The sequence below is a fragment of the Acanthisitta chloris genome, unplaced genomic scaffold (genome assembly GCF_000695815.1).
Source record: "Acanthisitta chloris isolate BGI_N310 unplaced genomic scaffold, ASM69581v1 scaffold12139, whole genome shotgun sequence".
In the NCBI taxonomy this organism is placed as follows: Eukaryota; Metazoa; Chordata; class Aves; order Passeriformes; family Acanthisittidae; genus Acanthisitta; species Acanthisitta chloris.
In genome coordinates, this window is record NW_008689820.1 from 13,267 (window position 1) to 40,243 (window position 26,977).

The 26,977-nt window shown below is 42.3% G+C and overlaps 1 protein-coding gene across 1 annotated transcript in view; it reads right to left on the reverse strand.

Annotated features, from left to right (window-relative positions):
• Positions 1-3,962: 3,962 nt before the first annotated feature.
• DCBLD1 (discoidin, CUB and LCCL domain containing 1) overlaps positions 3,963-26,977 on the reverse strand; it is a gene marked incomplete at its 5' end in the record, with an annotated part of 31,027 nt that continues 8,012 nt past the window's right edge. The window contains 13 exons of the mRNA XM_009081572.1: positions 3,963-4,799; positions 7,301-7,420; positions 8,986-9,035; positions 10,051-10,141; positions 11,684-11,800; positions 11,890-12,037; positions 13,867-13,997; positions 14,799-15,014; positions 16,279-16,319; positions 20,535-20,668; positions 22,390-22,462; positions 23,206-23,257; positions 23,802-23,939. Of these exons, the coding sequence (XP_009079820.1) occupies positions 4,285-4,799; positions 7,301-7,420; positions 8,986-9,035; positions 10,051-10,141; positions 11,684-11,800; positions 11,890-12,037; positions 13,867-13,997; positions 14,799-15,014; positions 16,279-16,319; positions 20,535-20,668; positions 22,390-22,462; positions 23,206-23,257; positions 23,802-23,939 (1,826 nt within the window). The remainder of the gene's footprint in view (positions 4,800-7,300; positions 7,421-8,985; positions 9,036-10,050; positions 10,142-11,683; positions 11,801-11,889; positions 12,038-13,866; positions 13,998-14,798; positions 15,015-16,278; positions 16,320-20,534; positions 20,669-22,389; positions 22,463-23,205; positions 23,258-23,801; positions 23,940-26,977) is intronic.

Below are 26,977 nucleotides of genomic sequence, written 5' to 3' on the forward strand. Positions count from 1 at the left end.
CTAAAATCTGCCCATGGAGTGAAAAACTGCCAGTTCTCTGGCAGTCAGTGGGAAAAATCTGAAGAAAAGTCTGTTTTAAAGACTCAGTCTTCCCAGGTTTTACCCCTGCCAGTAATGCAGACCAGCCATGGGATTCACAAGCTGCTTCTAATAGTTGGAATCCCACCCCATGGGGTGTTTTTATATAATGAGGCAGTGATCTGTCATTTACACACCAGTGACAGAGACACTGCTGTGACTGCTGCCCTGTTAGCTCAGTGCTTACACTGCTCATTGCATACAAGGGGTGCAGATTGGCCTTGGTGGGTTTTGCCCTCCCCATCTCTGCAGAGACTGCTGTAGCCAGTGGCTACTGAGCTGGGTAAAACCCTCCTCCGGATGGGGAAGAGGGAAGGGAGGCCAGGCTTTGGATCCAGAGAAAGACTGTAAAAGAGAACAGGTGATGCTATAAGTGAGCAAGTAGGACATCCCCTGAGCCGGGAAATCCTAGTTCTAATCTGTGAGTTGAAGGCTAATTTTAATCTATTGCCTGTTGGATGTAAAAGATTCTGGTAGGTACTGAGGTATGGTTTGATATCTGATGTTTAGCAACTAAAAGAAATAGAGAAATGCTTTTCATAGGAAAAAAATGCTTTTGTATCAAGCACTGGAAAGGTACTTGATAGAAGAAATAAGAACTTGGAATCTATTTCACAGTCTAAGGAAGTGAGAGGCACTTGGTGCCATAGTCTAGTAATGACAGTAGGGTGGACTCAATGGTCTTTGAGGTCTCTTCCAACTAGGTTGATTCTATGAGAGCAAAGAAAGAGTGTGTTCTGAATTTGAGGCACCAGCTGGAAATGCATGCTGAGCTGGCATTTTTTTATTTCAGTTGAAAGGTGCATCCACCATCTTTTACACCTTCTTACCCCAAGGGCCACCATTGTCTTGGTCAGAAGTGTGCAGTTCCAGTGCTGCCCCTGTTCCTGGCAAGGTCAGAGACTTGCTGTCAACTGCAGCTGGGACAGCCAGACCTTAGTGCCACGAGCAGTTAATATTTAACCTTATTGTGGACTCTGGCTTGGTTTCACTGTTCCAGCCCCACTGGGAGTGCCTGCTCAGGGGAGAAGTTTGATACTGAAATGCTGCTAAAAGTCTCTGTTGACCAGATGGTCAGACTCTGCTCTCACACAATCTCTAGAGACACTGGAGAGAGACCCAGAACTACCACAGCCCTTCTGAGTGTGGAAACATCCCAAAATGGTGCATACTCTAACCTTAACTGTGGAACATAAGGGTTTTAATCTGTGATGTTTTATAAGGCTGCCTGTTATATCTGCATCTGGTTTTGATAGTGAGAACAGGCTGATGTAGACAAGCTGGAGTTTGATATATCAATATGTAAGAAGCTGCTTAGAAGACTGAGCATGAGGATTAGCACCACTGCTGATATGATTTGGGCAGCCCCCTTTCCTTCCTACACCAGGATTTTGTATCTCTACCAGTCAGCATAGAGAGACTACATGGGTAGGAAGTTCCCTTGCATATCTGCAGCTAGGGTCACTAAAAATTCCCTGGGCCAAGGTGGAGAATCCTGAGGCTTTTTATGTTAACCACCCTCAGCAGTCACTCAGATGTGAACCATGAAGCATCATGGTAGTGACTGGGAGCTGTGAGCAACTAGAGAGCTGCTGTGCTACCTCTGTCCCTCTCAAGCTGCTGTGAAGGGAGGCTGGAGATGTTTGGGGATCTATTTTAAGGCATGTTTTCAGGTGGAGTTTTTTTGGAGGTGGGAGGGGGAGGGAATAGCAGGGTAGGGATGAAGGCAAGGTGCCCATTCAGACCAAACTTTTCATTAGGCTAAACCACCTGTCTTCAGGTGGGTTTGAATGACAGCAGAAATGGGCACATGCTGCCAAGAACCCTTTGACACTTGCAGCATGCTGCAGATGTGCAGAGCGTGTGGCAGAAACATGCAAAAAGTTCATTATAGTACAAGTAGTGTCATCTGCTGCCTAGTCCCCTTGCATTGCTGTGGTATTTAGCTGCCTTGTTAGGTGTGGAGTAGTCCTGATTACTTGTTTGTCAAGTGACAAGGCAGCTAATTAGCTGCGTGGGCGGAGGATTGGTTTCAGGCTCATCAGGAGGGCATCCTCATCCTTTCCTCAATTATATGCATCCAGCAGTGGGGTTGGGTGCAGACATTTCTTTGTGGGTTCTTCCCTAGAGCTTATGGCCAGAACAGCCAGGCTAAATGGGGCACGGAAAGAATCTTTTTTTAGCCTGTCACACTGGGACTGTGAATTGCGGCAGCGCAACTGGCACTTTTGCAGGGCGTAAGGAACACTTCCTTCTCACCCTGTGGGCTATGTGAGGAGAGTGGGTGTGCAGCGATGAGCGAGTCACCGAGTTAACTAGCAGGCCTGAGTGACTGATTTACAAATACCAGTGTTCTTTATTTACACAGACATGTAAACAACAGAAGGTAAACAACACCGCCCAGCTCGGTCTAACAAACAGGCTGCTGCTGTTTCACTTCAGGACCTGAGGTGTTTTAGACATTTCACAGAAACTGTATTGACAGCAAACACAGGAAGGCTACGAGGTTACCTTGACTCTTTCTTCTTCGCACGGGAATCGCATGCATGGTGCAGCAGCACGGGGGAATGGCACCACTGGAGGCCACAAATCAAGTGTATGCAAAGAGCCCACAGAGCTTGCCTTGAGTTCGGGTATGGCTGGAGTTAGCAATATTCACGTGTAGTATCACTGCAACCAGTCTGTCCTCTGACAGCACTTTCTACCCGAGGATCTGAAAACACTCTATGAACAGACCACAAATGTTCACTGCATCCTTTGCAAGTTATCACATATACAGACAAGGGAACAAAGGGCCTTCAAAGAGCAACTTTCCCAGAGATTGGGTTTTACTAGTTTCGTTCCCCAACCTTGTGCTTTAAGTATAGCACCATTCTTCCTTCTTCACAGAAGTATATTGCTTCTTGACATTTTAGGACAAGCTTTCAAATTCAAAGAGATGCCCCAAGTACTGGAGGCAGAAGGGCAGCAGTCAGTCCCTGTCGCTACCAGAAGCTGTTCAGCTCCAACACTGCTTCTGCTGAAAAAGGAGCCAGTTACTATGCAATACATTGCACCCATCCCCATGCTTTTTCAAGTTGGTCCAAAAACAGAACTAGGGGGGAAACATTAGCTGCAAAAGAAAAGCTGTTTGAAAACAAGAGTGCTGATCTGCTGTCTTGCAAATTTAACTGCAACAGTAAGCCATACACACACTGTGTTTTACTTAGTCAAAATATTTCAAATAGGAATGTTACACTAAATTTGTAAGACAGAAAAATACCTAGTGGAGCAATGAAGAGTTTGGGAAGTTTGCTGCTTTGTGCCAAGGAACATATTTCCTTATAGTTTAGCAGCAAAAGGATCAGCTAGGGCTTGAACGTGATTTAATTCTCAGCCGTAAATTCACATTTTGGTTCCACACACACTTCCTTAAGAAAAAAAAATGGATTAACTGGTGTTGGATTTGTTGTTTGGGGTTTTCTTTGTTTGGTTGGTTTTTCTTTTCTGTTGTAGAAGGATCACCATGGCTTCAACCCAAAACCAGTTTCAGCCTTTCTGCCTGTTGCTAACATGAATTGCAAGTTAGATGGGCTCAGCTCATATGCTAGAACAAATTCAAGCATGTGAGAATTGCTGCTAAAAAAGCAGCTGGGAAGTTGGGTTTGAGCACAGTATTTAAATGCTCAGCTGCCTTCTCTTGTGCACATTATGCTTCAAGTAGTTTAGCTTCTACCCTCCCAGTAAGAACTACAGTGATGCCCTATCTTCAGTTATCATAGGAAATGAGATGAATCACCACAACCATAAGATACACCATTTACAGCTGCCAATACAGCAGCAGGTAAAATAGAGACAGAAAAGGAGGCCTGTTTTTCTTAAACAGGCATTTCTGCAATCCTTTCAAACCCCCAGGTGAAGAGGAAACTTAAGAAATTCTCCTTAAATAAAAGCTATGTACAAATTGCACACATTGCAAATGGAGCACTGAGATCAGTTACAGAAAATAAGATGTACAGTCTTCACTGATAACATCTCTCTTGCTATAAACAGTGATAAACAGCATATGCTTTCTTCAGATGTCAGAACCCAGCAAGACTGCAATATTATGTACACAGGGCTTGTTTGCCTTCTGCCTCCCGCAGCAGAGTCCCTCCAAACTCTGTTTTCGCTTCAGAAAGCTGTGCAGTGACGTTCCTGCGCACTGCGCCTCTCCTGCTGCGCAGATCACAAGAGAGCTGTCATTGCTGTCTGGCTGATGGGTTTGAGGCAGTCTCTGGGTGTTGAGTAACCCTCGCTCCCGAGGGCATTTGGCTGAGGTTTCTGGTAGTCCGTGCTATAGCTCACGGAGGTCACACCGTTAGCTTTGGGTTTGTCGTAGTTTATGACACTCTGGGGTGTCTGATAGTCTCCATTCCAGGTGTCGGTCTTACACGAACTGGAGAAGCTGTTGGCAGGAAGGGAATGTATCTGAGATGAGACGACAGGAACATTGTAGCCATTTTCAGAGGGGAAATTATTTTCTCTTGCCATGTGCCGCTCTATGATGGGGGTGGCGTATTCGGGCTCTTGGCTGGTCAGGGGCAGAGCATACTCGTGCCGGTTAGCTCTGTGTGGGCAGTGATAGTGATTTTCAAACTCTGAACTACCTCTTCTTCCCTCGTCTTTGGTGTCCATGGGTCGAAAAGTAGATCCTTTACGTGTTACCGTCCCAGTCCCGATCATGAGAGGCTGCTGATAATCTAAAAGGAAGCATGAACTGCTCAATAAGGCATAGATTGGTCATTTTATTTTATAATACTTATGCATAGGTGGGTATTTTATGTTGAAAAATTACTCAGTTATTGTATCAAACATGTGACTATGGGGGATGTGAGGAAACCTTTTCCTAACACTGATCCTGTTACCTCCTCCAGTGAGTAAGTGCTGCAGAATATGGCAGAAGCTCTTCCACAGAGGAGCTCCAATATACCATCCCTTTTCCTACTCCCTCCCCCCCTTTCCCCACCTACCCAAATAAATTAACATTTCTGGAGTATATCCTAAAAAAAACCCCAAAACTAAACCTAAGAGTGAAGTCAACAAAACAGTAGCAACAAACTGGACAAAGGACATTGCACAATGATCCACAAGCGAAAAGTTCTCCAAAACAAGTGTTCCACTTTTGGAATAATTAAAATGCCCAGAGGATTCTTAACGAGCCCGACCAAATGCTGGCTTTATTTAAAAGGCATCTCGCAGTAGCTGACTGACAAGAAGGATGAAGTTAGGCGAAACGGCAGCCAAGAGAGTCAAGGGAAGTGTGAAATGTGCTAAGCCAGCTCAGCACGGCTGCGGCTGTGCCAAGGGGGATGAGCATGGGAGGAGAAGTGTGACTGGTGTTGTCAGAGGAACTGGGCAGTCACCTCGGTCAAGGGGACAGCAGGGATAAAGTGGCAACAGGCAAACGGCCTGAGCGGGAGCAAGGAGTGAGATGGAGGAAACACAGCCTCAAGGAGTGTGTGTTTGCACCTCTAGTCAAGGCAGATGCCAGGCTGCCGTGTAAGAAGGAGATTCGAACTAAAAGGGTTTTTAAGAAATCCAGTAATACTATTATGAGAAAATTCCGCGTTCTAACTTTCTCGCTTTGGCGCTGGTGACAATCTCTTACGGATACATACGGTGGCCTGAACAGCTCTAGTAAATGACACTGCTAAAGTATCGTGTTTTGACGCAGGCGTGAAGAAGTTAGCTCAGTTTCTGTTCTGGCATCGTGGTTCATCTGACATGAGCGTCGAATTCGATCCCATATGTCCTGTGAATCTTTTTGGCAGTTTCTGGCTACATCCCAAACTTCAGCATGTAGGGTGAAGGTGTTATGATATTTCACTAAGTAAGTGGTGCATCGCTGCCACCATCCCCAGCAATCTCTCTCGCTCAGGATGAAGCATCTCGACTTGCTTCTGGCTGCCTTTGGGAGCCAGCAGGCAGCCAGGGATTTCAAGTGAGGGAATCTCATGTAGCACCATAACCTATCTGCAAGTTGTGTGCTCTCTGCAATTAAATCATTAAATGGCACATTTTGGGTTGCATTCACATTTTTATTCCATGCTTCTTATTTTTAAGGAGACTGCAGATGAAATGCTAAGGCTGGGGAGCTGCCTGGGTGAGCCTGAGAGCTAAGTCTTCCCAAAAACACAGCAGGAGGGGAGGATGGGGAGAGCAGAGACTCCCCAGACACGGCTGGGGAGCCAGATAACCATGATTTGTGAGCCACCTCTTTTCATTCCCTTTCCTTCATGATATAAAACTGCTTTATAGGTCTCTGCAAATTTATATCGAAAGTTTCTATAAAGGACTGAAACTGTCTTTGAAAGATATTGAGGGTAGCACCATATGGAATTACAGTAACCATCCATTTGTTTTTTACATGTATTTCTCTGCCAAACACATTGAAGAAATTCTAAGCAATTTCTAAGGTCTGGAGGTTGGAAACAGCAAATTAATCTTCCTGCAAGATTGCTGATCACTGATCCTATGAAATGGCTGGTCTCACTAGCCTGTACCAGACAAACTAGACTAGGCAGGGATAAGATGTGCTAAGAGGATGAATTAAACAAACCATCCCTTTGGGATGCAAATAGTATGGGTGCAGGGATTTGCTCTATCCAAACGGTGACCTGGAGCCAAGGTAGCACAGGAGTGAAGCACTGTAGTTGGTTTTTTTCCTTCTCTCTCATCTACCTGCCTCCACTTCAGGGGGCCTCATCTCCCAGATATTTCAGGCACCAGGAAAGCTGCACAGGGATCTCAGTGCAGCTTCCAGCTGGGCATGAAATCCCACCACAAACCAGCTAAGTAATTTATCTCTTTGCTCAGCAGCAAGGGACATTATATTTTGCTCCATTTCCAGAGACATTTGTGTTGAAATAGAAACACAAAAATTAGTCAGCAAGGACAACGATCCTATCCTAGTGACATTATGGTACTCCATCCATGCCTGAGTGCCTTGCACCATTACCTTCAGCTGTAACTATTTCAGAGTCAGGAAATCTTTCCAATAACTCCAAGAAAAAAATTTCATAATAGTGGTCTTTCCCTCCCTTGTACATGTAGCTGCTTCAGTCTACATCTGGGATGAACATGGATAAATCTATTCCTGGGCCTCTGCTTGCAAAAGAGCTTGTAAAATTGCTGGCCCAGCCCTCTCTCTTACCTGCTCTGCACACAGAGCAAAAGGAATTCATCTGGGAGCAACTGTTACCTGCCATGTCACTGGTGACCAGATCCAGTTTTTGTGGTGTCTCCTTCTCATTGTTGTAGCTGATGGTAAATTCCGTTGACTGATGTCTGGTGAAAGGCTGCTTGATTTGCTTCCAACAACCTATGATAAAGAAAGAAAAACAGAAGGCTTATCAGCAAGTTAAATGCTTAGAATCAGAAGACTAGTCAGAAAGTTTAATTTCTGGTGTACTCATTGCTGACAATATATTGATATAGTTAAAAAGCAACACTGAAATGGGCTGTTTGAAAAAAAGCCCCCTAAATATGGAGGGTGAGGGGAAAAGTGAATCATCAGCTGGGACTTCCAAGTGAAAATGAAACTTTATGCAGGATTTTTTGGCAAGAAGGGCTCAAACTCTGAAGGTGCCTGCACTGATGTTTTAACAAAGTACATCAATACAATACCAGCTTTAAATTAGTTACATGTTTTGCCATTGATTATGTGGCAAAAATAATGCTTAAAATTTCTTTTATTTTTCTTTAGATTAGTGTGGTTTCTATTTCATGAGGTATCTGAACACCTGCACTCATCAATTAATCTGTTCTCACAACATCCTTGTGAAACAGAAAAGAGAAAGATGCACAGTGTCAGGTACTTGCCTGGAGCCTGTGCCAGGAGGTCTGTGGAGAGGTGAGTTCAATTCCCAGATTTCTAAGTCCCAAGCCTGGCTCACAAGGGCTTAGGAGCTTGATTTATGAAGCACACATGCAACAAATGAACTGACTGGGTAAGAGGCTATCTCCAATTTCTTGGGATTTGTCCTCATTAGCAAGTGAGAAAGGATTATGATGTGACCTTGAAAAATCATATTAACAAATATGATGTTAAGAACAAATTAATTTTCTAATGAGGGCGAGCTGCAGTGGGTAACAGTGTTCCTTTCACTGACGTCAGCACCTGCTGAGGGATGAAATTTCGGAGCTGAGCTATTGCATGACACTTGTCAAGAGACATATAAACTGCTTAGTGGCTTCTTTTTTTATGGAAAGCTGAGGTTCAGAAAGATATTCCTCTACAGAGTTGGTTGGCCAGGAAAAACAGCTAAACCTCAACTGCCAATCTGATGGGAGACCCCACTCTAGAAAGCGTTTTTGGGCAAGATAAAGAAAATGCTTCCTAGGGGTTTTGCAGGCGTCTCGTAAAGCAGTGTCCTCAAGCCAATCCCTCATTCAGATTTTACACATGAAGTACAACTCAGTATTGTTAGGCTTTATAAATACAGTCCCAACCAGGGAGGGCAGTGAGATGAAAATATTAAAGCCATAAAAAATTATTATCCCTTGCTCTCATGGAGAAAGGCAATCCCCTCTGCTGCAGGGAAAAGAAAAGGAAAGCAGCAATTTTCTGCAAAATAGGTATTTTGGAGGAGCGAAGGAAAAGGAGGGCACCTGGGAGCACTCTTACATGCTAATTTATGCACTCTGTATAATAGATCTTTTGTTAATTGCCTTTCTGTCATAGAAATCAAATTATATTGTTTCTCAGGGCACTGTGCTAGGATGACACAAGTGGGACTATCGTTTGCCATTTCCCTTGTATAAAGAGGTGAATTTGAACGAGGAAATGAGGATGCTATTTCACAAGCATTTAATGCTTAGTTGCATAAACCCCTTCCCATTGGCCCAATGGACAGGACAGGACGAAATGCATGATTCTCCACTAACCTGATTTCTGAGTACTGGATAATCCATAGGAAAGTCCTTTGGCTTCTCGCCTGCGAGAAGAGGAAAGGATTTATAAACATCTGCACTCACAGCATTTCAGCTTCGTGTCTTAGCTCCAGCAGAGCCTTTGTGTTTAGTGGCTGAGGACAAGGCTTCGCTTCAAGTTCCTGGAGGCTGGTGTTTACTAGAATGTCAGGCATGCAAACTAACACTTTAACATTTTGTTTTTCCCCATCTATGTGCAAATTGTGAGTGCTGGTGTTCAAATTTCTGGGACTGGCGCCCTCATCAATTCGATGTGTCCATGTCTATATGTGTCACTCTGGATTATGTTCGGGTTTGCTCTTCTAAATTCTTTGGCTAGTTTATAGATTTACTGGGAATCCAGGGCAGAGCTGGGTACCACTAGTGATGAAGCAGCATCACCAGAGCATTGCTTATAATTCCAAATCCCCATCTGCTGACAGAAGCATTTCCTGGCTCCACATGCAAGTGCAGGTTCATACGAATGGGCATGTAGCAGGAATCACAGTTAGCAGTGCTTCTTCCAGTCCTCTGACTTGTGAAATGGTTTAGTTTTAGCTCCTTACGCCAGTGCATGTGTGCAACTCCTTACAGCTGGGCTCTGCTTTCAGCCTGCTAAGTTAAGTGCTCTAACTTATAGGACTGGGAAGCAGAAACACAACAGGAGGGAAATGAAAGAAAATTATCCAGATAGATAGCTCATATCTTCCCTTCACTGAATTTTACCTTGGCTTTGGTGTGGAAACTAATCCTTTACACCTTAGTATTTGTGGGTATACGTAGGCTGAAGAGAACAGCTGGTTACATTGCACTGTATGCAGTTCTGACTTGCTTTACCTTCATTTTTCTCTAACTAGGGGAGATGTACAATAAGAAATACAATTTACAGAGACACAACATGAGTTCTACTTAAAAGGAAGACTGACGAACATGATCAAGTCCCAACTCCCCAGTAAAGAGGCTCTGGAAAGAGGGCACGAAGCTGGACATGTTAGCTTAGGTAGCCACAAATGCCTCCTGTGACAAAAAACAGTATCTTACTTGCGTAGGGTTGCACAGATACAAATTCCAGAGAACAGGAACAGACACAGCATGATGAGGACAGGGACAATTATAGCTGTAAGCTTTAAACCTGCATGAGGGGAAAAAAAAAGGATAAAAGACAGATTACTCTGAAGCTGGTAGTTTTTACTACAGAAAACACAGCAAAAGGTAAATAATCTTGCAGGAAAGTTCCTCGTAAGACAGCATGAAAACGTACAACTGTAAGACTACGCTACCATCCCTCAGCCATGCTTGGTTGCCATGTACCTATGTGGAGCAATGTTGAAACAGAAGAGTTAAATATAGTTTCTCAAGGGTGACACTTGATTTGGCACCTATATGCATCCTTACAAAGAGCAGTTCTTTCTTATTACACACTAGGTGACTTGTAAAAAGCCACTTATACACACTCTGTTTGCAGTTGCTTATAAATCTGCCAAAGGAGGCTGCAATTTTACATGCTGAGTATCTGGCTCATGCTGAACTGGCTGAAACATTTCAGACCAAAATAGTTCAAAGACTTCCATAAATGGATCTAGGGAAGAAACCTGTTTAGCCCCTGTCAAATTCTAACACAACATGCTTTAGAGTAGGGATTTGAAAATTAGCAGTGGGGTGGCTCTCATGTCAGGAGTGTGCTATTCCCTGTTCCAACAGACACTTGCCAGCTGTGAGAATAAGGTAGTACACATGTCCATGGGGTATTTACAATTTAGCAGATCAAATCTCAGTAAATTTAATTTTCAGTGAATATGGATACAGTTTACACATACACTGCACAGATGAACTGAGCTTGCTCTTGGCAAGAGCAATGCAGTTTCAGAATAATTTTTTTTTTCTTACAGTGATTGCTGCTTACAACCAGTTTTATTCACAGAGGCATTCTTACAACTCTCAGCTACTTAATGGGTAGCAGCATTTGGTACAATGGGTCTGGGAATTCCTGCCTGGCTATGAGTTTACCAAATACTCAGCACAAGGACCAAATTTTGTTTGTTTGCCTCCACCAAATACTCAGTACAAGGACCAAATTTTGTTTGTTTGCCTTTTAAGAGCTAAGAAGTTAGCTCCACAACATTGAAGGATAAAGACTGCAAATTCAAAGAGAAATATTCAACTCAAGGTTGTTTGAGCCCCCATGAACACAGGCATTATGGAAAAATGTTTAATTATGCAACTAGTTTAATTGTGCACTACTGTATGCTGCTTTGAGTTAAGGACTCACTCTGGGAGGAGTCATGGTTGTGTATAGAGAAGGTAACATTTTTGTGAGACCACTGCCTCACATATTAAAAAATTATAAAATACAGGAAGAGAGGAAGAGCTATTCCAAAAATTGCTGCCGAGTGCTCACTGTAGTCCCTTGAGCTACCCACCAAGCATAAACCAGTATGACAGGGAAACTAAAGCCTGATGTTTCACACATCAAGGAAAATTAAGGCTTTCGATCTCTTTCTGTGCCTTAAGACAAAAAGAACCTATGCTCCTCTCTCTTCTCTCTCTCATTAATCTTTCATGAAGTCTGAAGGGAAAATAAAAGTTTTGACTTTTGAGAAAGTTTAACGTTCACTCAGGCTGAGCTAAAGACATGACACATCCTAGAGAAAATGCAGCAACTAGGTAGTGTTACCCAAGTTAGTTTCTTGTGATGGGATGGGCTCGGTAACAGTCCTGTCTTCTTTTCCAAGGGAGGTTTCCGTGCTCTGACTTGGTTTCTGCCACATTGAATGCGTAAATGAACTATTACCTGCAAAAGAGAAGGAGGCATCAGTGGCACTGGGGTAGCACACTGGGCTTTAGAGGCACCATGTCTGGGGGGCACTGCTTACCCCATACCTTGCATTATTCGACAACCCATCAGCTCAAGCTTCAATGCTATTCTTTGGTTCCAGGTTTGAGGGATAACTCGCACATAACGGGCCACAATGGGAGGGATGAAGTTATTGCGTACTATGTCACCAGAGTTGGAGTTGCCTTGGAATACCTGCAATGAAATGCACACACGGTGTTTGCTCTGTTTTAAAAGTCTGTTTCTTCAAAGTGCTCCTGATATCGAACTTCAAAGATTTTCGTTATCCTAAAACTCAGACATTGATAATCTGGGATGCAACCACAAGTTTTTTGGAATTGAGAGTTCTAGAAAGAAATAATCTTTTTAGTTCTGCCAGATGATCACATTTTTCTGTTAGCTCGGAGGAGAAAGATTATCACCGTTTCACTTCTGTGTAATTTCTAGTTAATGTATGCTGGTATAATGCTATCATTTTTTATTTAATAGCACTGCAGTACCCTTACTCATGAACAGGGGATAAAAACGTGAACGGATAAAATAGAACTGTTTCTAGACATTTTAGTAAAATGGTCAGTTTTCTAGATCAAGCTTGAAGAGTGACTATTAACTACGCACTTGTTATTGCACTTAGACAGTATTTCCCAGAATCAGCTCAGCTCCTTGTGCAGAACAGTACTCCTTGCAACATTAGTTCTTGGAGATGCTTTAGCATGATCTAGGAAAACTTACAAGCCTGATGGGATAGGCTGAGCTCACTTCTCTATCTTAGACAAAATGGCAAGGCCAGATGGGGTTCTGATGGGACAGGTTCTGTCATGCACCTCAGCTAAAACTAAGATCATATATAATATTTTCATTAGATTATTTGTATATAACAAGTCATTGTGGAAAACTGCAAGCCTGAAGATTTTAAATAGCTAGCCTTTGCAGTCCAGTCACTACTAGGTTGATTTGTTACTTTTTGGGCCAACACCTGCCTTGGTTTAACAGTTTAAAAAAATATTAAACCAGTCAATGTTGGGCACTGAAATTCCTTGCCATACAAGCTAAGAAAACCAGAGCTAGCAGGAAATCTCTCTACAGGTCTACCGAGTTTTTAAAAATTGCCATCAGGCCTGAGGACCAGGTAGAACCTTCTCCTGAAGCAAGCTGAGCTCTCTCAGAAATGATGAGTGAAGGTCTGACATTGAGCACTGTGGGAGTAGGGACAGAGGCTTTTGGGGTTTCTTATGTTTGAAAGGAAACATGAGGTTTTCAGGGGAAAATGTTATCAGCCAAGCTTGTGCAGCACATCTTTTGTCTGCAGGAACTTGTTGCACTTCTTTTACCTACTCATTGTCAGAGTCACACACAGCCTGTGAAAGCTGTTGTGTGGAAAGGTATTTTAGTGTAGGAGCATAGATTTGATGTTCAGTCACATCATTTGCTAACAGGGGTAGGCTGTGTCCACTTGTCATACAAGTCCTGCCACTGAGGGATGGAGTGTGGTGCAGCCCTGATGCCCAGAGCACAGCCTATGCACCAAGCCTGGTCCACAGGCACAGCTCCACCAGCAGCCCTGCACTTTACCAGAATGGGTTGTTTCATTTGGTAGGGGTGAGTGGTGGGTTGACCACCCTGATGCATCTGAAGCTGAACCTCAGCTTTGCTGGTGCTGTACTGCCCAATGCTTGTGCACTGGTACAGCAGCGCTAGCATGGGTGAATGCTGCACCGAGCCAAAGACTCACCCTAACAGACTGTTGTACATCTTTAATTACACCAGTTTTTAAAAATAAAGATACAGCCATACACATGCCTCCCTGTGTGTGTTCCACAGCTTCACCAATCCCTGGATAACATCCTTGTTTTGACAAGCTCGCTATCTACTCCACGGCCATAAATTACACTGGTGAAGACAACCCAAGTCTAGACAAGTCTGAAACTCCTAATCTTTCTTGACAATGAAAGCCTGCCCTTCAATGTCAAGGCAACATACACATTACAGCTTTGCATTTTCCTACCCTTCCCACTTTCCCTTACCTTTTCTTCATTGCTCAGAATCCCTTTGTAAGTTCTCCATTTTGAGTTGTTATTTTTGTAGTTCATTGTAAATGTCTTTACATAAAAGTTGAAATTCAGCATCGTAGATCCAGAACCAGTGGTCTTAATCCCTTTTAACAAAATGCAAAGCACATTTTCATTTGCTAGGTGTCTATTTTAAAGGAACATTTTCAAATGCAAACACAGGAGCCAAAACAATTCAGAAAACTTTGCCTTCAAAGTCTTAATTTCTTTTTCAAACTGTGCTGGAATTGAGCTTAAGAGTTGGGTGAAGAAATCAGTTTTAAATTATGAATTTAGAGCAATGGGTATTTTTAGCAGAGCACAAAAGGCTGAGGGAACTGGACCTTTCAGCCTTGAGCAGGGATGCTGGACCAGATGACCCACCGTGGTCCCTTCCAACCTTACCCATTCTTTGGTCCTGTGACTCAAAAATGCTAATTGCTTTTCGATATTATGGTCTATATCAGCCATCTTTACATCTTAAGCAGCAACTGTAATTTACATTTTTACAACTCAACCAGGCGACAGAAATGGGAATTTCTTTCACCTAGGCCATTGTTTCAAAGAGTATGACTTTTATGTTTCTTATTGATTCCAGAACTGTATCATTAACAGATCCTAAGCAATCCATCCAGACTCTACTGGTCTCTGTAGAAGTATTTTGTTCTGAGCCTAACAGCATGTTAACAGATCAGGCATGCATGACAGTTCAGTTCAATCTTATATCCCCATAGGAAGGCCAGTCTTGTAAAGAGCCATGATTTCTTACGTAGGAAAATTCTATTCCTGAATGCAGAACATTTCATTACGTTTAACAGAACAAACATTGCATTAGTGCACTCTTAGCTTTTCAGCTGCATTCAGTTTTTTCCCCAGCTGAAACACCAGTTTCTAATAATCAGACGTACCTGTTATTCTCTTCTTCTCTCCCAGGTCTATCTCCAGCCATTCCCGACTGCTGCTGTGGTTAGAGGCCCAAGCCAATCCTGGGACTTGAAGCCAAACCTTGTCAGGAGACCACTGGAATAGTTGCCCAAACTCATTGGTCTCCTCCCAGTAGGAAGATGCAGTAACCTGGCTCTTGGAGAGGAATCCCTCTTCCAGACTGAGAGATTTGTTGCAGCCTAGGAGTCCCCACACAGACAGGCAGAAGGAGTTATTTTGTGTTTTCACAGGATATTTTTATATTAGGCTAGCAACATACGAAGACCACCCACAACAGCAAAGTCAGACATTGCTGAATCTAGTGCTAGCCTGATGCTCTCCATTAGCTGTGGTGTTTACCAGTCAGTTTGTAGCGCATGATCCAGTACCAGAGTGCTGTGGTCCCTTTCCTTTACCAATCTAACTCCTACATACATGACACCTTCTGACTACATCTGCTATTTTTGCCATTTTGTTTTTCAGTCTCTGCACTTTTGTCTCAGTCCTGTGAAGACTTCTTATATTTTTAAACTTTCCTTCTGAAACATAATATTTATGTTTTGAGATTGGCATTAACTAATTCTGCTGTACAAAACATACCTCAGATGAAGGCACTGTACTGAAAGGAGCGCTTTACTGTAAATATTTCATGATTCTCACCTGCAATTAGGGCTAGAAAAGTTACTCATTAGAGAAGCTCCTTGATACTGCTGCCAAGATGTGATATCATGAAGATAATAGCTGCAGGTTAAGTAGTACAAACGCCACCAAAGAACCCACAAAATTTCTGCACATCAAGGTTCTTAGTGGAATATGGTTTCAATGATGCTAAAAATAATTCCTTGGCACTTTCAAAGGCCTGTACATGCTCTACAGTTTTCAGTGCAATAGTAAAGTATTTTATCTCAGATGAGTGAAATATAATTGAAAAGAGTGAGTGCGAACTTTTCCCCCCTTTGCTATATTTTATGCAAATGAACAGCTTGACAGATTAAAAGAGGGTTTTGCATCTTGGAAAGTCATAAACAAAAACCCGCTCTGTATCAGTGCAATATAAATATATTTTCATTCCTCCTATGTTTTCATTCTCTTCTTGTATAATGAAGATGGAATTTATAAATGTCTGAAGAAAAACTGCTTTCATTTTCTGAGGCCTAAAGTACATGAAAATGGGATTATCTGATTGCCATTTTTCATATGCTGGCACCAGAAATGTAACAGCAGAATACTATTTCTGTTTCTCGTCTATGTGCGTATGACCGCACATATTCTGTGTTTTTTTCTAGCTCATTTCACATCCCTTCAAATTTTTATTCACTTGCCAATTTTAAAAAATTGCTGTCCTAAAATATCCTTCCTAGACACAGCCTGACATTCTCCTGATTATTTTTCAAAACTTTTACAGAAAATACTCAAATAAAAAGGTAACATTAGAATAGCTAAAAATAAAGCGATTATTCTTACCATTTGAAGTAAATGTAAACCTCTTATCTGACAGTGAACCACTGTAAGGAAAGAAAAAGGTAATTCAGCCTTTCATGAGGTGGTCACGGGAACACCAAGGCACAGTTTATCCAGGAAAACATCTCTGACCAGACAGCCACTGTCTTTGCTGGCTGGTTACCTATCCCAGTAAGAGCACTCTAGTGCATAGTTCATTGTGACTGAATTCAGGTCTTTTTTTAATGGGTTTAAGCATCAGTTATGCTTTAAAGTGACTCCCTGTCACATCAGCCTGTTACTCTTGCTGCATGTGAAAGAGTTACACTTGGTGATGACCAAACCACATCAGCTCTGGCCATTCCTGATTGGGCTACAGGTTATCATAGGATGTCCCTGGAAAACTACTCCTTGTTTAAATCTGGGTGGGAACCAGTTCAGTGATAACCATGGCCAACATCTCCCATCAGGAATGGTTCTTTATGCTCCACTAAGCACATCTATGGTTCCCTGTTTCTTCCTCCTTCTGACGTGAACTGCTTTGCTTCAGGAGAAAAGCCATTTCTTGGGCCACTCCACACAGCACTGCACAATGCAGGACAAGATAAAATCACCACTGTAAGGCTTTCCTTGGCCTCCCACAGAGCTGCTTTCTGATTCCCAAGGAGATGCCCCTAAGGTTTCATTCCAGAAGCGATGACTCTGACTGGCTGCCTAATAAAAATAAAAGCCCTGGTTTTAACGTGAAATTAGTTTGGATTTCTTGAAAATCTGACCCCATCACCGTCGCTTCAATTAGGTGCACGCATCACTTGCCCTTTTTGAAAAGCTTTGGCCAGCGTGACTAAGCAGTAAAACAACTTCTGCACAAGCATAAGACAGCTCCCTTTCAGGCTGCCCTTTGTTGTTGGCCAGGAAAATTCCCCCTGAGGTACTGTCTGCAGGCTATCCACGGTGTGCATGGCTATATGTTTTGAGAGCACTGCAGACTGGGAATAGGCAAGTAGTCCCATATCAGGGTCTGAGGGAAACTGTCACTGAGGGAAAACTAATGACTACCGGCAAACGAAGCTCTTCAGAGATGATGGGGAGCACTGGGCAGGAGCTGATTTATTTGGGCATGTAGGCGGCAGAGTAGCTGGAAGGAGAAACAAGTCCTCCCTCCCACATCTTCCCCCAGGCAATCCTCAGGGGGGATCAGATGCACTCTGCTCACTTCAAACCAATTCGACATCACAGCCAAAACAATTTTTGCTTTCTTAGTGAATGCAAAGCAATCCATTTCAAGAGAAAAGAAGAAAATAAACACCTAGAGTGATCAGTAAAGCCTATCCAAAACAGCAATCACAGCGCTCCTTGAATACTTATCATGAGATAAAACTTTGTAATAAAAGTCAGTCAGATCCCTTTCAAATAGAGGGCTGCAAACTTAGCAAATAAAGGGAGGAGGTTAGCATCTAATGTCTATAAAGCTATGAAATCAAGCTGAAATATTTCTGCTATTCACTAAAGAGGACAAACTAATTCAGCAATTGGTAATTCATCAGTTTCCTAATGTGACAGCTGGTATTTGTCACACAAATTCCACTTTGTCTTTTAAGGGATTGTATCACCCCATGCCTCTCATTTTTCTGACAACCTTCAGGATCCTGCCTTTCCAACCATACTAGTGGTGACACTGCATGGGAGACCTGTGCAGGAGCTGTTAAAAAAAGAACGCTGCTTCCCATAATAAATTTAATAACTAAATACTTGGGTTTTTTATTTTTTCCCCCAGAGTTGGTCTCAAGCAAGCTTTTCAAAAGCAGTGCAAGTTAACCCTGAATCTCATCCTTCACTGCTCACAGGCATGCAGTCTCTTGCAGTTTCAAAGATAAATCATTTCATGTACACAGAGGTATAGTCACAGGCCAGGCCACATGACAAACTCCATGTATCTGTACTGGGGTACCAGAACTGCCCAATAAATCCAACCGCATAGTCTTCATTCCAGCATTTGTGGGTGCAGGTCCAAGCACGGATCATGAGAACTGAAAACCTCACAGATGCTGGAGCATAACAAGCACACTGAAAAATGGAGCCAGGAGGCCAAGGTCAGCTCTTGCGGGACGGGCAAGGGAGCAGTGGCTCCAGGTTAACAACGCAGATACTTAACAGCTCGATGCACTCCAGCAGCAGCTTTTGATGAGGTCAATTTCAGCTCAAGTCCCTAAATAATTTAAATCTTAAATACTGAAATCCACTATAAATGAGATTTTAAAAGCTTGAGTAAGCTTTTATTTAAGGGCATCTAAAAAGCTCTTAAGGCACTGCTGCTCAAGCACCAATTTTTTCTTGTCAGCACTGGCTCCTCTGCAGGATTTTCTTGCAGCGTGTAGGTACCCCGAGGACATGCAGCTTTGTAAATACCTCTTATAAAACCTTTTTTTAAAGCATGAAATGCATCGGTTCATTTTCTTAGTAAACAGGCACACTGTTTCTATGAACACTTTTGAAATAAAAGGATTTCCCCACACTCCAGTTTCCCTCTCCTGGGATAATGGACTCACACCAGCAGTTCAGCTCCTCCAGGGATTGCCCCAGCTGCCAGAAGCAGCCTGGAAAGTGCTGTGTTCACAACTCCCATTTTTATTAGCCTGTGCCATCTAGTTTGCAGGAATCCAACCCAGTATGAGCCTGTTTACCTGTGGCTCCCTGTATAACCTGTAGAAAGTGAGGATTGTCTCCTCAGGGCAATTCAGTCCCTCTGAGCTGTGCATCATGCCCAAGGAGTGCCTCTTTCTGCCCCAGTAGGCAGGAGAGCTACAGGGGCTGCACTCCTCCTTAGGCTGTTCTCTCAGGGGCTCAGTCTGAGCCCTGGATGCTGACTACCTCGTGTGAAATGTGGAGCACACATTTCAGCTCTCCTTCAAGCAAATGGGAGTTTTCCCACTTGATCCAACAGAGACAAGTTTGCATCTCTGTGGGTACTTCTGTTGCTCACGTGAAATGGACAGGATATTTTGTGAATAGCAGCATGAAAAGGATGCTTGGCAGTTAAGGTGATGGGTTAATTCTGCAAGCAGTGTTTTCCCCCAGCACCTGTACATTTGCTATCTTATACACTTCATTCTATACCCACTAGCTCTTGTACTGTGAAAAAAGAAGACAAATGGGAATCACAACTGCCTTTCACTACAAAAATTTTATATGTCCGAGTTACTCCACCTGGCATTCTGGAGCATCACAAACATATGAATGTATGTAAACAGTTCTGTAACATAATTAGAAAAGGTACAAAATATTTAATTTAGGTTTTCACTAAGCTGACACGTGGGATGGAAAATTTGTACTATTTGTTTTATGGAGGGGCTTGGTGCCTGAGTAGAGCTCTCAGTCCTGCTTTGCTTGAGACAAGTTTATATTAATTTTCTTTGGCAATTAACTTTCAAGAAAAATAAAAAATATTTAGGCTATACAGGTCTTTGGCTATGATCTACATACTACTCAGCTTTGTATACTCCAGTGCCATTCCACACAAAACATTTCAATCTGTGCTGAAGTTTAAGCACAGCAGCAGAGCAAATGAATGCACATTTTTTTATGAATCAGGCCATAATTGTACAACTGTCAGGAGGGTGTGAGAAATCACAGGCAAACCAAGAAAACAGTATAAAAAAATGCATATTCCCTTAGCTCTCGTAGACTAAGGGACAGAAATTTCCCTTCCTACCCCCTCCAAAAAAAGCCTCATGTACAATCCAGATAACATGTGAAAATTAAAAACTATAAACCAACAGGAATGACAGAAGCAGTTGCTGGAAGGGCTTACTGTGCTGGATAGAGATTAGAGGATTTATTTCTACTTCAACAACAGTACAATTAAAAGTCAGAAGATAAGCAGTAAATATAACACCCTTGCTATAAATATTCTAAAAGAGAAAAACTCTGAACATGTCAAAAGCACAATGTTTAAGAAGTTGTTCATTAGATTCTCTATGGCTCAATGGTACTTTTTACCTATTCATTCTTCCTAGCTTTTTTAAAAACTTTAACATGGATTTATCATGATTTATTAGCACATTGATTAAAGGTGTTTGTGGCAGAACATTGTACTCTCATGGATCTGCTAACAACGTAATTTGCAAGTATGTTTTGGAAGGAATGGAAGAGTAAAGACATGGAAACTAAGCCCAAAAACACCTAAACCTGCACCTAACATTCTTTTTCTCCCTAGAATGGTGTCCCCATCTGCTTTTGCAGGATTTGGCCCCAGAGCCAGCCCTGCCAGGAGTACTCACTCTTGCGAGGTGATGCCGTTGGCGATGACACCTTGGTAGCGGCTGATGCCTTTCTGCTGGGTGACGCTGATCTGACCGCCCAGCTCGTCCGCGATCACGCCCGCATGGATCGCAGACTTGCACAGCAGAGAGGTCTGAAAGGCAGGAGCCAAAGCTCAGAAGAACAATCTGACAAACTGCTAATGCTTTCCCTTCCAAGCCACTAGTATACAGGTGTTACAGCTCATAAAATCTGGCAAAAGCTCTAGAGGAGCAAGAGGCAGGGGAGTGAGAAAGAACAGGCATCTTTGAAAAATATACATTTCCCAAAGTCACTTCTTTATTTTTTCCCTTTCTTTCACATGAAAAAACCCACAAATAATCTGCTTCTGAGGAGGTGCTGTAAGATTCTAATCTAGTAAGTATTGGGTCGCTCCTCTGGACAACAAAGTCAAAGGCAAGGCAACTTTTCCTTGGGAAGATAAATCAGTAATTCCTTGGTGTTTTTGCCTGAAGGCAGATCTATCTATGACTGCACCTTAGGATTTGAGTCATGGTGTACATTAGGAGATTTGGCTATGTGTTGACTAGTTGCTGCTGGGTTCTAAGTATAGCCCATTTCCCAGTACGTCAGGTGGGATAGTGATGAAAAATACAGGCAGGACAAACTTGTGTGCCAACTAGGTGGCAATAATGCACCACTGGGCTAGGGCACTGCAGAGAAGGGGCAATGGGAAGGTGCAAAGTAGACCTTCCCAAGGGCTGCAGGCAGAGATTGGTCTGGTCTGCACCAGCCCAGCTTGGGCTGTGCTACTGGAAAAGCTAAGGTTGTCCCCTCCAGGGGAGGGCTTGGGGGACTGAGGGATATAAAGGCAGCAGGTCTCCAGGGGAGCCCTGCAGGTTCTTCTCATCAGAAAAGCTAAATCCTCCTTAATGGTGGAGGGAAAATTTCTTTCACAAATCCCTCAGTGCAGATAAGATCTGTATGAGGTCATGCCATGTGCTGCTTTTCTGCCCTAATCATCTGAACCAAGGGCAGAATAACTCCTGCTAATGAGAATGTAATGTGGCATTTCTTTGTTTCTTCAGGTCTGCCACTTTCCAGGCTGGAGCCAGAAAGCTTGAATAACTGGATGAACAGGTTAAACGTGAACACTGACTTTTTGGAAACTGAGCAACTGTTATACTTGTGATAGGGTGGGATTTTGCTTCAGTGGTATGACTAAGCTTACTCCTCTATGAGAGAGCTAAAGATTTCACAGGCATGACAGGAGCAGAGTCCAGGGTGAGGGGCACAGAGAGGGCAGAAATGTGTGTGATTTGAACTGTGGATAAATGCAACCACTTGGGCAACTTCTTTGCTTTAAAGAAAAAGCAGTTAAAACAACCCAAGAGCTTGGTAGTTATCAGTGGGATGTGATTAGGCAGTCTGCAGTATTTATTTCATCTCAGAGCAGATTGCTAGGATACTGCAGGCATAATCTTAAAGAAAACCCATGTGTTACCAAGATGTATTTTTTTCACACATGGACATCAAACAAGTAAAAGCTGCAGTTGCAGGAATACTTAGTATATGGATGAGCATTGCCTCAAGAGGGACAAACCCTACACGGTTTTGCCAGAATGCCAGAAACCACAAGTCAGTAGGTATATTTGACAATCAGTGGACTTTGTTCTCAGACAATTGATTTGTCTGTTTGAAAAGTGTCTCTGTGTGCTTATATGCTGATAACTTACTTATATACTGATAACAAAAGGTATATCTAACACAGCTGGGAAGAATTACAAAAGTCAAGCAGCAAAAGTTGAAACCAAGTTGTTCTATTCTTATTTCTTTTTTCTTTATAAATTTCCCCTCCTTATCCTGTGTACTTACATCTCTGTATCCTTCTCCTATATTTCCAGAAATGTCACCTGCTACGTCTCTGCAGCCAGCAGGACAGTATCTGCTGTAGTGAGAGAAGAAAGGCTTGTTTAAGACATGAACTGTAGTGACAATACACACAAACTCATACAAAAGATATGCTCTCAAACCAATAAATATTTCAGCAGTGATTTCTGGCTGATGGTCTGTTAGTAGCCTAGGAGATAAATAAATGGGCCCTTGAGTTCACAGGTGCACTAGGCACAGCAGCACACAAAGAAGCAGAAAATCAACTTTGCAAGGGCATTTTTTTCTGTTTAATTCTCTTGTTCTGGAAGTGCTACCACACAAGCTTTCAGAGCAGCCCAGATAAGAAGCCTATATGCACATCCAGACAGCAGCCAGAAGAGCACAATTTATTACCATTTCAAATCCCATCACAAAGTTCAAGGAACTAAGAAATTACAGCTTGTCCTCAGATAATCTTGTATCAGCTGGGACGTGATCCACTCTCAGAGGAAGCACTGGAATTTGAGGCTACTTTGAATTTCAAAGTGGAAACTCTTTTTACATATAGCATGTATATGTATGCCCTAATGAGAATTGCTGAGAGCTCTGCAACTTCATTCCATCATTTTTCTGGGCCACAGACTTCCAATTCTGCACTACTGCTTCTCACAACCAGGCCTTGGACCATTACAACATTGGAGCTCAAAAAAATTCACTTCTTCAGAAAACCAAGACTGTTTTGTAACATTTTCTAGCAACTGGACCAGATGACAGATACAGCAAAGCAAGCCAAAACAGAGAGCTGCAAACTCTCTTTACCTGAATTCAGCCTGTGTGTAGTAGTTTGCTCGTTCCAAACAGGTGATTAAATCTGTGAAAAGTTTACAAATATCAGTTCCCTTTGCAAGAAGCAGAAACACAGATAAATATTTGGCTAAACATGAAATTACATTTAAAGGCATCTCTGTACAATACTTCAGCAATTTTATCAGACTAGAAGCGACAGCTATGGTTTCCCCTCATTCTTTTCAACTCTCTCTTCTACTCATGTTTTACAACTTCAGCAAAGTTGCAGACTCCCAGAACATTAAATGTCGGAATGAAAATTTTAATCTCTTCTGCCCCTGCATCTTATCACAGTGTGGTGGATGCTGGAGCCCAGAATACTATGAAGCTTCAAGGAGAAGGTACTGAAATTTTCACTTTCACTGGGCCTGTATTGCAAATGGTCTAGGTAAGATTTCAACAGCTATTACATCTCATTACCATTACAACTATTTCTTGCACCATGGTTCAGGCTAATCTGGAAATATTCAAACACAATCATTTGGGCTAAAGTCGATGTGTGTAGAGAAGATAATGAAACAGTGGAGACTGTACCACTAATGCGCCATAACCTTTGGATTTCACCTTACCTGGATGGTCACTACTGGCATAGGACAACAGAAAGCCTCGTCCTGACACATGGGATCCACTCTCAAAGTGAATAGTTGCCTCATTGCTATCCAGAATGATTTCTTTGGGGACAGGCATCACGTTACCACAGTAGGGCCCTATGGACAGAACAAAGGAGATTTCAAAAGTTTAGATGACATAATTAGGCTGGAATATTCTCGTGATTAGCAAAGAGTTTTATTACACACTCGTTCTCTTTCAGTACCTATCCAAATGTCGACAAAAGGGTTTTGGCTTCAGTCCTTTATGGGTATGAGCTCCAAAGTTACCCTGGCAAGGAGTGGCCAGGATCCAATTGTCTCTCCATGGTAGCAATTCCAGCATTCATGTCTCTCATCACATAAGCCTTAAGAGAATGATTAATGCCCTTCGACCTTTGAAGTACAGCATGCTTACAACCAGCAGTAACTCATTAGAGAAAATAACAGATCGTTCAAAAGCAATCCAAGGGACCTAGACAGGGTCCCCTAGATAAACTCTCCAGACACATACAGCTCATGCCACTGTAGCACAGCAGTCAGTCAGGAAGGATTAAGATCACAGAGTACCTGATTTTCACAGACCTGCATGCCACAAGCCAAATTATACTACAAGGCTGTAACACTTTACTCAGAACATTTCTTTATCTTTTTCCTCTTAAAAACAACATCAGATCATGGAAGCATACAGTTCAAGTCTCTATAGAGTTTTAAACAAAAAAGAGAGGGAGAGAAAGGACAAGATGAAGGGAGTGGGACAGGGAGACAAGAGCCTTGTGCTTACATTGACTTAGATAAGGGGTTTATAGCTACCAACTGCAGTATCTTGGAACGGTCTTTGGGAAACTCCTTTCTTGTGACAGCAGGCATGCCCAGAACTCCCAGGAATTACATTTGCTTCTTTAGAAGTCAGTTCCTGAGGGGAGTGTTCTTCCTAGCCTGCCAAGGTCTTTGTGATTGCCTTCTGTCACCATACCTGGGTGCAAACACTGTCTCTGGCTGCCCTCAGGCACAGATAATATGGTAAATCCAAAGCAGTTTGCATACACTTGTTCAAATTTATGAGGCTGTTTACAATATAAACTGCAAAGAAGAGGTTTTTGTAACGTGGCAAACAGATTTTTTTCCCTAAGAGAGAAAAAAACCCAAACGACCCTTTTCAAGCCCTCAGCCCATCTGCGCTGTTGAGGTGAATGACAGTTTCTGTGTCCTAGAGCAAATCTTTGGGCTGAAAAGTTATCACTTTGATTTTTCCTAGACAACCTCATGTTATTGGTGGTGGCTACTTTAGGGCAACTTGCAACTGACTTCTGAGACACAAGAAATTACACTCACCATATGACACAAATTTGATGAGTGATACCCTTCCTAAAAGGCTTCTAAGAGCTTCTTCATTTTGCTTGATTCTCTGAGGTGAGGGGACTCTTTCTCAAATACTTCATTGGCCTAATAACAACTGTAAGTTGACCCTATATAGTAGCCCAATTAGAGCTAACAGCAGCCAGCTGTCAGCACAATGGGACAAACAAAAGGAGGAACTCTTGTCTTTTGGCTTATAAAAATCGGATGGAGAAGCCAGGCAGGCAGAGAAACAAGTGACAAGCGTGACATTTCCCTGGAGTACTCATGTGTTGAAAAATGACTCACGACTTAGTCAGAGAAAACAATGTCTATAAAAAGGGTTAAACAAATTGCTTAGGAAATGAACTTACCAAAAAGACAGCATCTGACACTGTGTCATACCAGACAACTGCACGAGTGATTTATTTGAGAAGGTCTTTTGTGTCAGATTGCAGTGGGAGAAGTAAAGTGCTAACTTAGATTTCTTTTTTTTTAGAGAGAGAGAAAAAGGGGAAGAAGACAGGAAGGCATTGCACTTCTTCAAAATAAAGCACCTGAGAAAGCTTTAGTCCTTTTCTTCTCTCAAGGGCTGTCTCTACATATTTTCTCACAAGTGCTCCTTGGCTTTCTCTCTCGCAGCGATTGGCAATGACCTATCTGCTCTGTAGGTATAATTTAGATGGCTGATTCACTCAACCACACATTGGCTGGATCAGGGCTGAGTGTCTCCTCCAGCAGCAAGTCTACATACGTTCCAGGTAATTATACAAACAAATCACATGTCATGAACAAAACCAATAAAATAAAATATAAAATAGTCTAGACACATAGTTGTATAATCCAAATGAAAGCCAGAAATTCAGAAACAATCAGCTTAAGAAATCAGCATTCAATGCCTAAAGTCAAGCTTCTACCATTAAGTTATAAATCCAAAAATCCTACCAGGCTATGGTTATCTTCTGCCAAGAGCACTTCTGGTGTACCAAGACATTCCCATGGGTAGTTCAAAACCAAGGGGGCCCTGGAATAAGTCCTTAAAGGATACAGAAGCCAGAAAGAGCATACACTACTCAAGGAAGGAGTATTTACCAAAGGTTCATCAGTTTCCTGCATAGATTTGTAAGAAAAAATAAGGGGGGGGATGGGATTTATTAATACTAAAAAACATTCACTTGTTCTTCTGCTGCAAACTGAGGAAGCCTGGCAAAATATTTCACCATCTTTCATCTCAATAATTCAGGTAATACCATATCAACACTACACTGTCAGCTCTAGCAGAGCTTATTTCCATGTTATCAAATACAGAAATGAGCACTGAGGTAGGACTCAGGAAAAAGTGTAAGCATTATCTCACCCCTCTATTATTGTTCTGAGAGAAACTGATCAGACACCAGTTCGGCTTACAGGCTGTTTACTCCCCGAAAGAACTAGAGACATGTGCTGCCTGCTTTTTAGGAAAAGGTGTTATTCCACTCTTTTTGGTCTTTAGTGCACTTAAAATGATCAGTGTAAAAGCACCTTTCCGATTCTATTTACCTAATAATATCGAGTTTGGTTTAGCAGCACCTCTCTCCATTTTGCCAAGTTTTTGCAGAGTAGCCTTTTTAACCTCAAATTCTCATTTTTCCCCCTAATCAATTTAATTTATATTGATGGTCTCCCAAGAAATTCCCCACAGGGACAACTAGTAATGCTTAAAAAATAAAATGATTCAGAGTCAAGACAATTCTTTGGGTTCAGTTTTGAATGATGAGAGAATTTTATGTTTGCATCTGTTTTATACTCTACTTAGAAAAAGTATTTGGTTTTTATGTACT